This window comes from Clupea harengus, chromosome 7 (genome assembly GCF_900700415.2).
Source record: "Clupea harengus chromosome 7, Ch_v2.0.2, whole genome shotgun sequence".
NCBI lineage: Eukaryota > Metazoa > Chordata > Actinopteri > Clupeiformes > Clupeidae > Clupea > Clupea harengus.
In genome coordinates, this window is record NC_045158.1 from 14202335 (window position 1) to 14219257 (window position 16923).

The 16923-nt window shown below is 47.7% G+C and overlaps 1 protein-coding gene across 3 annotated transcripts in view; it reads left to right on the top strand.

Annotated features, from left to right (window-relative positions):
• The window catches only part of kank1a (KN motif and ankyrin repeat domains 1a), a 49535-nt gene extending 33504 nt beyond the window's left edge, over positions 1–16031 (top strand). For all 3 annotated transcript variants that reach the window (XM_031570612.2, XM_012828600.3, XM_031570613.1), the window contains 10 exons: positions 2842–5658; positions 8120–8278; positions 9383–9482; positions 10199–10426; positions 10582–10669; positions 11554–11773; positions 13086–13228; positions 13682–13882; positions 14090–14188; positions 14732–16031. In XM_031570612.2, the coding sequence (XP_031426472.1) occupies positions 2842–5658; positions 8120–8278; positions 9383–9482; positions 10199–10426; positions 10582–10669; positions 11554–11773; positions 13086–13228; positions 13682–13882; positions 14090–14188; positions 14732–14794 (4118 nt within the window). In that variant the 3' untranslated portion in view covers positions 14795–16031. The remainder of the gene's footprint in view (positions 1–2841; positions 5659–8119; positions 8279–9382; positions 9483–10198; positions 10427–10581; positions 10670–11553; positions 11774–13085; positions 13229–13681; positions 13883–14089; positions 14189–14731) is intronic.
• The last annotated feature ends 892 nt before the right edge of the window (positions 16032–16923 follow it).

The window sequence follows — 16923 nt, forward strand, 5'->3', positions numbered from 1 at the left end:
TCATTCTTTTCCTGAGCTTCAGCCAATCAGGGCCATCGCAAACAGTTAGCACTCCACGTCTTTTGACTTTATCAGGGGGGACTTTCTACCCCACGTCTCTGTTGCAACTTTCAGAAAAGCCTCCAACTCCAACAGTTTAGGTGAGGACCGCTTTCCCCTCACTTACCTGCTAATTTCCATGGCCATGTTTTTTTTTTTTTTTTTTTTTTGTTCCAAATGATTAACACAGATTGGATGATTTCCTGTCTGTCTCCTCGTGGGCTCTATTTTAGAATACAACACCAGCTGTCTCTGTTAAACTTTAACTTGCACGCCCTGTAGCGGAGGCTGTTCTTGTCCAAACTGCCAGTCATTGCTCTGTGTCCTGCCCTGCTCAGATTATGTGTATTCCATTTATCACCTGCATGGGCTGTGCTGTTCATGTCTCAGGCAGATAGGCCAGAGAAGACCAGTGCTGGCTTTCTGTGAGCTTGCTTGCTGCTCTGTCCTGTCTTGCGTAATGGCTAATTTATGGTGTGACGGCAGATTATTATTGGAGCGCCCTTTCAGGCTGTGCTCATTCGCCCTGTCACTTTTGCCCCCTAAGGCAGCAGGTCTGTGACCTTTGCCTGTTCTCGCGAGGAGAGGTCAGCCTTCAGCTGTCCAGGGGCAGTGCCCTGTGCCGGACAGTCCCGTCTCTCTCCTGATGACGTCTCCGTTCTCTTCTTATTGCCCCGTCCCTCAATCTAAACAGACATGAGATTGTCTTATTAATCTATTAAAGGCTTACTGTTATACAGCTGCTGAATTGCGGCACTAAAGTACTCTAGTGTCTGGATTTGGGCACTATTTCATTAAAGAATGATTTCTTTATATAGTTGTTTATTCATATCGTTTTTAGGAACTGGTTTGTGAATGACTGAATGATTTTACTTTGGAATATGGTCAAAAACTTGTTTCCCAAAGAGCTCCATTCTGAAGGGGAAAAAAAGACATTCTTTGTATAGAGGAAGCACATTTCTGTGGTCAAGGTTCAGCATGGCCCGTCTCAGCATTGTGATTGGGCTGGAAAAGGTAGCTGTAACAGAAGAAAAGAGAGTCTGTCTTGGTGTAGAGGTAGGAAGGCTGAAGAGAAGCAAGGAGAGAAAGAGAGAGCGAGAAAGCTGTGCGTGATTGGAGGAGCCTTTCAGCCTATGGTGAGCTCAGCAGAGCTTGGCTAAGTTTACGCCAATAGTGGAATTTTTCCCCTTATGGAGTGAAGATTGGAAAGGAGGAACACTGCAAGCAGGGAGCCACACTCCAGCTTGTTCTCTTTACAAAAGCCAGAGAGAGAGAGAGAGTCGCTCACACGCACACTCACACTCTTACTTTCATTGAGGACGTCTGACTGCCCTAGGTAAGTGGAGCTCAAACAGACGTGGAACGGTTTCCCATACTGCTGTAGCACCATCAAATCCCCCCTCAGTGTTCCTTGGTTTTAACTTTGCCTTTATTTAGTTTATAATGTGAATGAAGGGGTGTGGGTGGAGGGCTGCACTGAAGCAGTAAACAGGCTCAGGGGAAACGTAGGCTTCTCGTCAGTGTAGCTGGTTGTACATGGTGAGTAACTGGAACCAGGGGGCTTTGCTAAGTGACTTTGTGTGTGTGTGTGTGGCTGTGTATGCTGGGCTTCTCAGTGGACTGAAAAGTGGCACAGTTCGCAGGGAGCTGCTGTTGGTTGCCTGATAGACAGTCGGGTGGTGGTGATGGTGGGGGTTCTGTCTGTGGTGTGGAATTTGGACTGTGATATAAGCTGCTTTTTTTGATGGATGTCCTTGCATATGCCTTGAAATTCCTACGTTTTAGATGCATGTTATCACCATTTCTGTTGCTACCATTGTTTTATTTTCCTGGCCAGTGTTCCCTTGTTGTTTTGCCTCAAAGGTTATGCAATTACATGTTTTAAACGTGAGCAAGCCTCTTGGTTTCCACTAAATGATTTTTTTTTTTTTTAGAAGGGGGAGTGGATAGAGTAACATGTTTGTTCTCTGTGCTAGCCCCCCCCCCCCTTCCCTGCACCCCTAGCTCCACTTTCTCTCAGCTTCAAGAATGTTGCCAGCACATGAACTGGGATTGGCATTTATGTCTGTTTCTGCCATGAACAAGAACAGGACACGGCTTAACAGACGCTTGCCACGAGACATCTGAAATCGCCTAGGGAAAAAAAAGCATTTAGCCATTTTGTATGGGTGTCTACAGTCTTAGAGATCATGCCATGTATTTCTTTCAAAAACATGGTCTTCCCAGACGCCAGAGATAGTTTTCCTCTGACGAGGCACGCTCGCTCCAAAGTGATTACTGCCTTTCTGAGGAACATTTCCCCTCATGTTTGTACTCGCACCAGTAAATCAAAGTGATCAGCGTGAGCTCCAGAGAAACACTTAGTGCTCTGTGTTTCTCTCTCTTTCTTCCCTAAACGAGCTTGTAAGGACGCTCCCCAGAGAGCGAGGTTTGGTATGCGGCTCGCTAATGTGATGTGACTGTGTTTTAGCTGCAGTTGAGGGGAAATAGCTGCCACTAGATTATATTCATTGTTCTTTGTAGCCACAATCAGGGTCATTTGTTGACACAAATGTTGCTGGTCATTTGCAGGAGGCTTACATAAGTGGAGCTCCATAGCAACGCCAGTAGGAAGTTATTAATCTGTTTCTCGGTGCAAGGAAGAGATAAGAGAAGGACATTCACAAGTTTGTCATACAACATGCTATGTGTAACATCTAATATCAGGCTATGATGAGTTAACTGACTCATTTCCATGTTGGTTGATGAAAGTGTTTTTCAGGCAAAGTAGTTATAATCTGTCTCTTTCTCTTAAACCCACAGAAAAAGATGAGGGTGAAAAGGACCCTGTGGCTCCATACTACCTGGAGACCCCTTATGGCTTCCAGCTAGACCTGGACTTCCTCAAGTATGTGGATGACATCGAGCGGGGAAACACCATCAAGAAGCTGAATTTCCAGAGGAAGCCCAAATCGGCTCGCCCCTCCACCTCATCCCAACACAGCAACAACAACAGCGTCAGCAGCAGCAGTGGCGGAGGCTGCGGCCTGGCGGAGTGGACCTCCACCGACTCGCTCTCCTCGTCCAACAGTGATGAGAACAAGCAGTCACAGTCGCCCGTGTTCCTCAATCCCGGATACCTGCCGTCACTGCCACCGCCTCCCCAGCCTCTAACCCAGTCACAGACAATCCGACCCAGACCAGTGCCCATCCCTGCTAACCCTGTCCATGAGGCCCCCCAGGTCTATCTGAGTGTCCTGGAGGCCAAGCAGCAGCAGCATCTTCCCCCTCCCTCCCCGCGGGTCCCCCGACACAACCCCCAAGTGGAGAAGACGCTGATGGAGACTCGCCGGCGCCTGGAGCAGGAGCGGCTCCTGGCCCAGCCGCCCCCCTGCGACCCGCCACCCCGCCGCCGGCTGGCCAGCTTCGGGGGCATGGGCTCCAACAGCTCCCTCTCCTCCTCCTACGGCGGCTCAGTGGGGCCAAGCCAGATCTCGCCCGGCTCGCACCTGCTCGTGCACAACGGGCACCTGCCCAACGGCGACTACAACCCCTACTTCACCCCTTCCATGGTCAGCTCCATGCGCCACAGCCCCATGAGCTCGGGGATGACCACGCCCGTTACCAACGTGAGCCCGGCACACCTGCAGCACATCCGCGACCAGATGGTGGTGGCGCTGAAACGGCTCAAGGAGCTGGAGGAGCAGGTGAAGACCATCCCCATCCTGCAGGTGAAGATCGCCGTGCTGCAGGAGGATAAGAGGCAGATCCAGAAGAACCAGAAGCTCGCCGGCCAACAGGGCACTGGCGCCGGTGGCTTCCGGAAGCGCTCGTACAGTGTGGGCAGTGCGGACCAGTTTGAGCCGCTGGCCCAGCTCAAGCAGGGCAGCTCAGAGCTGCACATTGACTCGGAGGATGAGCTGGAGGGCATGGAGCAGAGCTCGCTGCGGCTCCAGGAATTCCGGCAGCTGACGGCTGAGATGCAGGCGCTGGAGAAGAAGATCCAGGAGCCGGGTGCGGAGAAGAAGATCCAGGAGCCGGGCGCGGAGAAGAACCGAAGGCAGCAGCACAGCCAGATGCAGAACGCCGCCCCTGCCCCTGCCCCTGCCACCACCCTGCAGAGACAGTCGAGTCGCGAGCAGAAGTCCATCGCCGTGGGCACGGATGAGAACATGAACGATGTGGTGATCTGCAGGCGCTCACCGGAGCGCAGCAAGGATGCGTCGGTGGGGACAGAGCAGCGGGAGACGAGGAGCGCGGCGGTTGGGGTGACTGAGGCCATGCTGGGGATGAGCACAGAGGCCGAGGCGGAGATCGAGCTGCAGCACCAGACAATCGAGACTCTGAAGGAGAAGATCTACCGGCTGGAGGTGCAGCTGAAGGAGACCACGCACCAGATGGAGATGTGCAAACTCAAGCTGGAGCTGCAGGCCGCCGGGAACAGGAAGAAGAGCGACAAGGCCTGCATGGCTCGGCCCGAGATGTACAGCACTTCAGTGGAGGCCAGGGTCTCCACGCACAGCCTCGGAGTGGGCAACCACACGGAGTCGTGTGACGTCCAGGTCCAGGCGGTCGGGGTGTCATGTCAACCAGACACAAAACCGGCTGCTGTAGGTCCAGATGTACCAATGGATAGATGGGTCGTGCAGGAACGAAAGGAAGTGATGGACCAGTGCGTGGGCAGGCAGGTAACCATGTCCGACAAAAGTGTAGGGTTGCAGCTAAGCATGTGCGAGATGGGAATCAATACAGAGGAGACGGTGGAGAGTCTGGGACTGTGTAAGGCGGAGGCTGAGCAGGCCAAAGAGGTCCGATCTATCGGGTGTGGGGATTGCTCGGTGAATGTGACTGTGAGCCCCATCAAAGATCTGGTGAGCCTGGGGACAGTCACAGATGCTGTGAGCCGAGAGGATCAGGGAGTTATGGTCTTTCCGGAGACCTTATCTCAGTACTGCGAGACAGACATGCTTGGAGTCAGTAGGTCCACAAGCACTGAACAGATTGTTCTGGTGGATTCCTGCACGGACACTCAGCTCTGCACAATAGACAAGCACACCAGTACGGCCTCGACTGAGACCAGGACCGTCGCTGTAGGGGATGGGCTGGTGAAAGACGTGCAGGCCACGGTGAAGACGCGCTCCATTGCCGTGGGAACGGCAGCGCTCGGCGACACAGAGAGCGAGCGGCTGTCAGCAGCAGCCAAAACCAAAGACAGCGGGGTGGGGCAGGCCAGCATGCATGACAACTTCCTGGTGGGACTAAAGACGAGGACCATCGCCTGCGGCCCTTCTCTTCCTCAGCTCCCCAATCTCTCCCAGGTTGGCGAGAGCCCGGCACCGACCCTGATCCAGGTACCGCCTCTGGCCTGTCCCCTGCCGGACCAACCGGCCACCGGCGCCGGGCTGGACCACTACATTGAGCGTGTGCAGAAGCTCCTGCAGGAGCAGCAGATGCTGCTGGCGGAGAACTACAGCGAGCTGGCAGACGCCTTCGGCCAGCCGCACACCCAGTTTGGTTCCATCAACAGCGAGCTGGTCAACACGCTCTCGTCCATCAACTCGGTCATGAAGTACGGCAGCGTGGAGGAGCTCAGCGCCGCTGACATCATCAAGCTAGCGCCAGATGGAAGCGTGAGCGGAGGTGAGTGACATTGTTTAGCTTTTACTAGCTAACTTTCACAGTTTTCGTCACATATGATTTATCACCTTCCATGAGGCAACACAGATGGACTTGGGACAAGATGACTCAGCAAGCAAGTTCTTCCTTACTGAAATATTCTTAAGAAAGACAAGTGAGAGTTAAAGCTTATTGAATCACCCTGTCATCCAGCAAAATTAAGTAGCATATACACACTAAATTAATTTTAATTGTATTAATACATTTTTCCTTATACACGCTGTGATGTGTTGTGGGCTGTAAACCCTGATTTCATGCACCCCTAGAATGGAAGCTGTCTGTGGATTTTCCTAACAGCACACTGGGACTTTACTTTACCATGAAAAGGCCTACTGTTCACCCTAAGGAAACTGGAGGCTCACAAAACAACAGGGCTTCAGAGCATATAGATCTTTAGCTTTAGAAAATGGCTTGTGTCCAAAAGTCTATTTTTACCCCCATGGACCCCTCTTCCTGCCCCCCACCTACCCCAGTGAGGCTGTAGGGCAGGCTAGCAAGGGGTGGAGGTTGAAGTGGCGGGGGTTAACACTGTGTGTGTGTGTGTGTGTGTGTGTGTGTGTGTGTGTGTGTGTGTGTGTGTGTGTGTGTGTGTGTGTGTGTGTGTGTGTGTGTGTGTGTGTGTGTGTGTGTGTGTGTGTGTGTGTGTGTGTGTGATGGCTGATCGGATCTGACAGGGCCAAGTTATCTCTGACCCTGAAAAATGCATCAGGGCTTTGGCCGTAAACCAACAGTGAGCTCATTCCTTTTTGGAAGCGCTAGCTCGCGCTAAATGGCCATGCTGTTGTTCTTGTTGTGGTCCTCCCTCCTCCTCCCACCCGCTCCAGTTTGTGCTGATGCTGATTCACAGGTCCTCATTATGTAACACGCCGAGGCGTCGGAGGGACACAGCTCTCGTCACAGCTGCCAGTGGGCAGATGTTCTGTGGCTGTTATTTTTTTATATATATACAGTGTCTATATATATATAAATTGATACAATTATGATGCCATTTTTAAGTGTATCTTGTTTGCACTCGGAATATAGAAGTAGGCTGTAAGAAGGACTGAGGAATTGTTAGACAAAGTTGGGAGTGAAATATGAGCTATTCGACCTCTTAAGCCAGTGAATGTTTGTGTGCTGACTTTAAACAGTGGCTGATTTATCTCATCTCATTTATCATTTTTGTCAGAGTAAGAATGCAGCAGTATGTTAAGTTTTGCAATAATAAGATATAGAATCGATGGATTCCGACTTTTTTTTTTTTTTACTTTAGATTTATGTAGCCTTTAATGTAATGTGTTTATGGATGAAATTCTGGGTCAATATAGGCTATTCATGGCTGATGCTATGAATAGCTGAATAGTAACGCACAAATCAAATAGTTGCGGTGATTGGCCAGCTGCACTGGCTGCCAAGGGCAGGATGTTTCCACTTCATCTGCAGTTGAAAGCACATTTCTGGACGAAGAAGAAAGAAATCTGCTAGTCAGGTGTTCTCAGAAACCTTTTTCTACTCTGTGGAGAACAGTTTGGCTCAGTAACCAGAGGAATGTATATATGTAGCCTGCTCTCTTTTCTCTCTTGGTCTTTTATTACTGATATAACTTTTTTAGCCTGTTGTGCTATGCTGTTTATTTAATATAATTATTTCCACCTGTGGCTTTATTTTACCTGAATTTATCATTCACCTGCATTTGAAGAGGAAATGCTAGCATTTTTCCTCCAGCAAAGAAAGTCAATTCAATCTTATATAGCGCTTCTCTATATACCCGAAGTCGCTTTACAGAGTCCAGAGTCCAGTAGTCATTCATACACAGTCATACGAGTGGTGGTAAGCTACCTCAGTAGCCACAGCTGCCCTGGGGCAGACTGACAGAAGCGTGGCTGCCAATCAGCGCCAACGGCCCCTCCGACCACCACCAACATTCATTCATATGAATTTGGCATTCAAAAGTATGCTGAAAAGGGACCAATAACGGTAAAGCATACAAGTAATGTAATGTCATCAAACATTTCTGATTTCTGAGGAGAAACCATACTCTTCCAATAGAATTATTTGATATGTTTACATTAATAATGATACGCTGAGCTTGAAAAAAAAAAAAAATCTCATGTTCTCTCAGCGTGGAATGCCAAATTCCACATTCCTCTCGGGAATGTGCCATTCCTTACCACATGCATCAGCATGTCTATGGGGCTTATGCCCAGGCTCTCACGTGTGACCGAACAGGGAAGAGCTCAGAGGGTTCATGGGTTCATTTCAGACCAGTGCTCCCCTACATTATGAACTTATACTATGTCGTTGTCCTCCATGCCATAATGTGTTTTTAAAGGAACAGTGAGTGATTTGAAAAAAAAAAAAAAATATATATATATATATATTTTTTGTATTGCCACTAAAGCAATTCTTTTTTTGTTGTTCTCTCCTCTCGCTTGTGCCTGTGCAGACCAACAGGTGGTCAGCAGGGTGAGTTCCCAGTCTCTGACCCTGAGGTCAGAGGTCATTCAGACGGAGAGTATGAGCTCGGCGGTGACGGTCACGGACGAAACCCGGCAGGCCGAGCAGAAGAAGCGCATGGATCAGCTGATGTCCACGGCCCTGCACGGTAAGAGACGCAACCCACAGCCACTTTGGTAAAGACAACCAGTATCCCACTCACATGCAGACACCCCCTACACCCTATCCCCTTACCCACTTGACACAGCAGCATCTTGTGTGTGTGTGTGTGTGTGTGTGTGTGTGTGTGTGTGTGTCATGTTCCCAGTGCATGTACCAGCTAAGCCCCCTCAGGACTGGGGAGTAACACCCTCACTTGTCAAAATATAGGAAGAGTGCATAATGACCATCTTGCAGTTTATGCTGCCAAAATATGATGATTGAAAGATGGAGGGAGGAAGGGTGCGTAAGAAAGTAAGTGCGAGTGAGAGAGAGGCCCCCGCATGTAGAAGACCTGGCAGTGAGCAGAGTTGTTCTTTTTACAGACTCGCAGCAAAGAGGCCTCGGCCTCTCGCTGCTACTTGGCCGGGCAGACCCTGTACTTAAGATGTTTGGGATAGCTCAGGGTTTTTTGGGACGAGCACCCTGTGCCACACAGAATGAGGGTTTTTTTTTGGGGGGGGGGGGGGGGATATGCTGCGTTTATGATACTGTATAAGGGAATGAGCGCGCCTCCTCCAGCTGAGGCAGAGCCACTGGCTCCATTTCGCAGTCGTGATGGATTACCCGTTCCAGAATGAGATGGCAGCATACCTCCGCACATGTGAATCAGAGAGAGAAAGTGCAGCTGCACGCGCTTTGATGTTTATGCTAGTGCATAGCGAATCTGCAGAGCAAGATTGTTTTATCTGACAGAGGTCCTGTAAGCACAGGGCATGCAACATGTCTGTTCATGAGTCTGGTAGTAGGCTGGTAATGGCTTTATGCCCAATAAAATCTGACTGTTTGTGAGTGGATGGATTGTCTCTGCAAAAACTATTTGGTGACGTCGTGTTCCAACTGAAGTGGTAGAGTAACTGGTAAAGCAAGGTGCTAACAACACTAAGATTTATTCGATTCCTACGCAGCACGCATGGGTGACTACTGAAAATAAATATCTTTACTGTAAGTTCCTTTGGATAAAAGCATCTGCTAAATGACTACTTGATCTTTACATGACTGATAAGCAAACAGTTGTAATAATACCAGTGGTTTCTTTATAATTGATTTGTAGGCAGTCAGAATACCCTGAAGTCCATCATGAAAAAGAAAGATGGCCGCCAGGGATCCAACGGTACCAAAAAGAACCTGCAGTTTGTGGGTGTCAATGGAGGGTGAGTGTCAGGAACCCTTACTTTCAACACTCCTCTCCAGTTTCAGAAGTGATGCTTAACAGGAAAAAAAAACATGAAGTGAATTTTTGAGAGAGTGATTTTGTTTTGTAAGAATAAGAGCAGACATTTGAGGTCTTCCCATTTTTTAATACATTTTTACAAATTTCCCAGTGGCCCTCCATAGTTACAAACATGTTTGGGCAGTTTGTGTTGTCTGAACTCCTAGAGCTATTCTCAAGAAGATGAATTTGATTGTTATGGTTCAAGAGGATGTGCCAAGCACTCACCTCAAATGAACCTTGTGCTGATTCTGTCTTGATAACTGAGAGAGTTGTGCATCATTGTAGGACAGACAAAGCAATGCCAGGTCATTAGTCATTTAATTTCACTTTAATCCTATGATGTCTTTGTTTTTTCTTAAAGGAAAGCTTTTTGAAATATTTGGTAACACTCGATCCGATTTTGCTATATATGTCTGTAGTGTAAATTACTACAGGGTGCATGACTACAGATACATGTAAAACAATGTAATACAAACCTTGGCTTTGACTTGTGTTACACTTCGACCATTTCTAACAATAGACAATAGGCCTTTGATACGAGTATGAACAGTTTGTGTATGCCAGGGATTATCATGTGCATCTCTTTGTGCTCCTCCAATCCCTGGTCTCCTTCGTCAGGTCCTGTTGCTTACTCGCCCCGGTTTCTGTTCACAGGTACGAGACCACGTCGAGTGACGACTCCAGCTCCGAGGAGAGCAGTTCCTCTGGGTCGGACGATGAAGAGGATGAGGAAGAGGAGGAGGAGGAGGTGGAAGGAAAGCAGGCGCAGGAGAACGTCGGTGAAGAGAAGACGGGCGGAGAGGAGTTCTGTAACGAGGGAGCGGTGGAGGTGGGCAAGAGGGCTGAGCTCAGCGGCTCAGAGAAGCAGGAGAGGCGAGAGAGGTGAGCGAGTGGGACATGGAGGATGACACATGACAATTCATAGTACATAAAACCCAGTACAGTGACTCTTAAGTAAACAAGTACATTCATATGAATTAAATTGTGTAAGACAAACACAAGCAATGCAAAGACGCACTTCTACCCTTTCTCCACAGATATGAGTTAAGTGAAAAGATGGTGTCGGCGTGCAACGTTCTGAAAGCCCACCTGAATGATTCCAAGTCATTGACCAGCAAAGACGTGGTAAGAAATGCATAGGTTAAATACCCAAGCTTTAAACACATGTTTGTGACCCGTCTCTATTGTTTGTTTGTCTCTATTGTTCTCTCTGTCTATCTTTTCTCTCTGTCTCTCCCTCTGTTCTGACAACTTTCTCAGTTTGTTTTCCCTCTAGTTCTTCCTCCTTCGTTCCTTCTCTCTATTTCTCGCTCCTTTGCACTCTCACAGTTTCTCTAGCTTTCTGAACATCTGTGTCGGCGGGGCTTTGCAGAAGCCTCCCCTCTCCAAACAGCCAGCTCAGGGTGAACAAACGAGGCCTCAGGTTAAATTAGAATGACGATGTTTCATCTCTCCGACTTGGCCGCACCCGTGCCCTGAAGCTCCGAGGTGGTTGGGCCCTCGGTGCCTAACGCGTTATGAAGGAATGCCAGGCACAGCCAGCAGCCTTGACCCGGCCGGGACTTTGAAAGGCATCAAGCTGAGCAGCTGGCATGGCCTCCCGCGCCTGCAGGGTCTATGCCCCTTCTTGGCAGGCTGCACTTGATGTGCCTTTGGGGGGTTCACTCATATTATCCCCCCCCCCCCCAAGAACAAGTTGTAATTAAATCCAGACACATCAATCGATTTTCTGCAGTGAGCTACCTTTTGAAGTTTGAAATGCATTTATTTTTGTAGACGGGTTTGTTTGTTAACTCTTGGAAAGTTGGCCTCGGTCGATTCTATTGTTTGAACACTGGCGTGGTCCAAGAATGTTTAATCGAAACGGGAGGAAATGTGGAATAATGGTGCAGGAAGGAAGCTTGCACATTTCCCGAAAGAACGGACCATGGAGGGTGCTGGCCCTTGACATCCTGGGAATGCCCGCTTGTTGATGCCTTTTTGCTGTTCTTGGCTCTTTATTTCTCCAGCGGGCGAGCCTGAACACTGTGCAGCAGGAGTGGTTCCGTGTGTCCAGCCAGAAGTCAGCCGTGCCGGCCATGGTGGAGGACTACCTGGCCGCCTTCCGAGGCGTCTCCAGCTCTGTACTGCGCCACGTGGTCAACATGGCCGACGGTAACGGCAACACCGCCCTACACTACAGCGTGTCCCATTCCAACTTCGACATCGTCAAGAGGCTGCTGGATGCAGGTAACCAGGCACACATGCAAATAACTCACCCTCTTTATAACCATGTTGGTTTCTGACTGAAGTCTGCTTCATTTTACTTTTCAATATCCTCTCACAGTGATGGGATATATCATTATAATTTAATTTCAGTCCCTTCAAAAAAAAAAAAAAAAAAAAAAAAAAAAAAAAAAAAACCTACATACTTATACCTGTACCCACACACATGCGTGTGTATGTTCCAAAATACAACTCCACACACACGTAAGGTTTGTGGTGCAGATCATACGTTGGATCATATGTTACACATTCAGTGTAAAATGAAAAGACACGGTGCGCGCTTTTTGCGGACTGAGCGCGTTTTGGGCTGCACTCTCCAACATATGTACATCTGTGCCAGACTGCGTGTAATTAGAAAGGTAATTAAAAAGCATTCGTACTTGCTACAGAGTTCATGGTGGTTCAGATGGATGTGGTACTTCAAGGAGTCACTTTAATCTTTCGAGTGCTCCAGTGAGACATGCGCCCTCGTGTTAACATCAGATCAATTCCCTCCCCAAATTTGTACCTCAATTTGCAACACATGCCAACGTGTTTCTCTTTAATTAAGAAATAAGCCTAGTAATGGTGTTGTAAATGAGCTCATTACTCGACTTAATGAGCACATTTTTCTTTTTAAAGGAAAAAAAAAACGTTCTCTCATGTGCCTCCTCGTCTCCACACACTTCAAAGCTAGCAAGCAGCCCCCTCCCCTGCTCTAATCTTCCCCCTTTGGTCTTCATGGGCGAGCTGTCCTCCAGGGATGCAGCTGTAAGGCAGTGATGCTCTTGCTTTGAAAGGCCCTATAGAGTATGATGAGGTCCTGGGCACTCGTGAGGGAGAGGCCCCATTGTTTGGGGAGGCCTTTGTGTGCCGGTGCTGTCGGACGCCCCGTGCTTCAGGGGGACCGGCCCCATTGTGCTCATTGTTTCGCTGCCGTTCTCAGATCCTCTGGGCTCAACCCTCGGCCCCTGACTGCAGCGCTTCTTTAGGCCCCTGAAGCTTCTTCCCTGCCCCTCCTCAAAAGAGATGATGGGCTCAATAGGAAGCAGGGTGTGTGTGTGTGTGTGTGTGTGTGTTTGTTAATGCTGTATAGCAGTGCTCTGTGTGTGTGTGACCAGACCATGTGTGTGTATGACTGTGTGTGTGTGTGTGTGCACACTTTGCACATCCCTGAGCATGTGTGGTGTACACTGTCCACCCCCCCGTCTGCACCATCTGACAAAGGAGCCACCTTCCTCCTTTGGCTCTGACGAGAAGGCCATCTTTCTGATGTCAATCTCGTCTTTTGTTGCAGATGTCTGCAATGTCAATCAGCAGAACAAGGCGGGCTACACTCCCATCATGCTCGCTGCCCTGGCGGCAGTCGAGTCGCCGAAGGACATGCACATTGTGGAGGAGCTCTTCAGCAAGGGGGACGTCAACGCCAAAGCCAGCCAGGTCAGAGGGGCACTGACCCTACTCTCTGTTTAACTATGAAGAGTGCATTACAAATAAAATGAATTATTATTATTATTAACTACATGTGCTGTGGTCAGACCCCAGTATGGAGATCTATTTGCTTTTCTGTGTATAGAGGAGTAGTATACGTACCCACATGACTTGCACACATCTGTAAAAAATCCTTGCATCTCTCTCTCTCTCTGAGCACTCTCACGGTGAGATATAAATATGAACATATGAATATAGAAATATGAACACACACACACACATATGCTTGCATATTAGACTCACACAGGGTATGTGGTTTCAGTGTCACTCCTAGCATCATAAATCTACATCATAAAGCACCATATCATCAGAGCATTATAGCCATCATCAGTCTGTCATTTACCATCTGTCTGCTTCTCTTCCTTTCTCTCTCCTCCTCTCCCCTGTGGTGTGTGTGCACAGGCCGGGCAGACGGCTCTTATGTTGGCCGTGAGCCACGGGCGGATGGACATGGTGAAGGCGCTGCTGGCCTGCGGCGCCGACGTCAACATCCAGGACGACGAGGGCTCCACGGCGCTGATGTGTGCCAGCGAGCACGGCCACGTGGAGATCGTCAAACTGCTGCTAGCGCAGTCGGGCTGCGACGCCACCCTTAGTGACAGCGTGAGTGTGTGTGCGTGTGTGTGGGTATGTGTGTCTGTTCGGGTTGGTCATGACAGAGTCTGTCCTGTCATCCTGTCATTCAGCTGTCTGTCAGTGTTCACCCTAAAACGCTTCACCCTAGATACCCACCAGAGATAATGACATGCTAATGGAATGCTCTCATTTCACTGTGGATGTGTGTGTTATGTGTTTTTTGTGTGTGCGCAGGATGAGAGCAATGCCCTGTCCATAGCTCTGGAAGCAGGACACAAGGACATTGCAGTGCTGCTGTATGCTCATGTCAACTTCTCCAAAGCCCAGTCACCGGTGTGTACCCACCTCACACCCCATCACCACCCCCCCCCCACCCCCCAAAACACATGTCATAGTCTCTCCAGCAGCTCTCCTCACACAAAGCATGCCCTCACACTCTAACCCAGAATCCCCAAATCACATCTCAACCCTTCGCCTTCTCATCTCATTTTCAGTTTAACGTCTTTAAATCTCTGACAATGTTCTGTGTGTCCCAAGAGTATTTCAACACTACATATTTGGGTTTCTATGCTGTTTCTCAGCTGAACACACCTTATTATTTCTAGTGAAATAAAAGTCCATGATGATGATGATGATGATGAAGTGATTTGTTCAGTTAGGAATTTGCAGAGCAGGCAGTGTCTTACCCCACTGTTTTTCTTTTTCTTTTTCTAAAGCTTCTTTACTTACTTGCTCTGCTGGCAGATATTTGACTTAGGGAAGCGGACATATTCTGCTTGGGTTTGGAGGTTGAGCAGTGCCGTTATAGGTCATTCTGTTTGTCATGTCCCTCTCTTGTCATTGTGACTCACTTCCTTGTTATGTGTCTCCACACAGGGCACGCCCCGCCTTAGCAGGAAGATGTCACCCAGCCCCACCAGGAAGAGTGCGTTCGACTAGACCCACATCCCCAAAAACACTACACCAACCCAACCCTCCCTGACCCCCCACCCACCCACCCTCCGTCTACTTCCATGCTGCTATCGGTTCTGGTTTGCTGAGGAATCCAAAGCTCACTCTCGAAAGGTCTGGCTCATGCAGCCCTGCCCAAGCACCTGCTCCCAATCTGTCAGGACAAGGCTGAGGAGCCCTCCACTCCTGGACTGACTGAATGTACCCCGGCCCTTCGAAAGGAAAAACAAACAAACAAACAAAGAAAAAGCAAGTGTCAAAAGGAAGGGTAGACACTCAACCACCAGTGTCTATGTGTGGAAGAGGAAATGACTTGCATGGCATTTATTTTTATTTTTTCATTGGCATGTCCGACTGGAGTTTTGTCTGCAGAAATCCTCTTCAGTCAGGAGAGTATAGATGTAGTCATTAGTAAGTGCTTCAAAGATTATGGCGTGGCGGCCCTGAAGTCGTTACCTTTGGGGGAGTATGATCTCGAGTGGATGTGCCCAGGACTCTCTTGTGTGGTTACGTTGCCCAAAAACAAAGCTTTATACTTTAGACTACATAGTCTGTGTTTATACAGTTTATGTGTATATGCTGCCCAGTTTCATATCAGCCAATTTGGTGTCCGGTCCTGTCCTGTTTTTATCCTATCAAATCTCCAGCAAGTACATGGGATACTTGCTGGTTGGGATTCCTAAGACAATATTTTTCTGGCTATTTTCAAATGATATTATATCTCGATTGGATATACACTACTTTTATACATGTCATTTATATGTATATTTAAACAATCACAGTATTTTGGATATTTCCTTTTATTTCCTAATAGTACATGAAGTTATATATTTATCAATTAAAAGTTTTTAATGCAGGTATAATTGTATTGTCATTGTACATAATGTATGTGTAGAGCTACTAGAGCTGAGATAAACCCTTTGTACAATAAACTCTCCCGTTGTAGATGTTATTAAGTACTTCGTGTAATATCAGAACAGAAGTGCCTTCGACTTGCCATAGAAGTGTAATCAACACTAAAACATGTATTTTCTTCAATCTGTCAAACACATTTAATCTTGTGAAATGCCTTAATAATCCATCAGGTCCCTCTAGCATCTGCTGCCTCTGACAGATAGCACTCTGGCTCCCTCCTCTGGTGGTAGTTGGTTGGGTAACCAACCTTGTAATGTAATTTATTTCTCTATTCTGTATCTTACTAATAAAAACAATGGAATTTAATTTATCTGCCTGATTTTGTGAATTTAATTGTTGCACTGTCACAGACTCAAACACACGCTTCCTTGGTAAATTACTCCATACCATCTAAAAATAAGATTTCTTTAGTTTTCTTTTCCCAAGCTCTGTTTACACAACCATTTTAATAGTATCGCGTAAATAGGCCATTCTAAACCCATTGTGTTTGTCCACTACAGTGTTGAATCATATGTTGTTTGGTGGTTTATTCCAAATGGAAAATGCACCAGAGCAAGGAAATGGTTTGTGTGAGGTTATGAAAAGTATTGCCGCTTTGACTGTGTGGTTTTTAATTGGCAACATTTCATTTCCTGCACTTTACAAGCCTGTTGTTGGTGCATGGGAAAGTCTAATTTACCACTACATACAGAGGTAGCTTATAGAGGATGCTGCCACACATCAAAGTGCACATGCAGCTGGCCCTGGCCATTTTGTACTTATAGAAACTGGCACAATTCAATAACAGTAAATCAGTCCATGGTAGTTTTGGATTACAGTACCATTTAATGGGAGCTCCAAACGTTCAGGTATAGTGGTGGAGAGGCAACAAAGCAAGGGTACAAGGACTCATTGTAATGTCAATTGCTTTCAAACATGTTTTCCCTCTGAGCCTTCTATCCTTACGAATTTTCATCTTGTTTCAGATGGATGTGGTACTTAAAGGAGTCACTTTAATATCTCGAGTGCACCAGAGAGATATGTGCCCTCGTTCATCTTGTTTCCCTTTATCTTTCTTTCCTGAGGAATTAAAACTAAGAAAAATGACAGGACAAACTGACATCAGACTTCTGTTAGTGGGGGAAAGTAATCTTACCTCTCATTCAGTGTAACATCCCTTTTTTCCTGTCAAAAATAGTTTCAATGGCCAGCAGTCGGCGAAA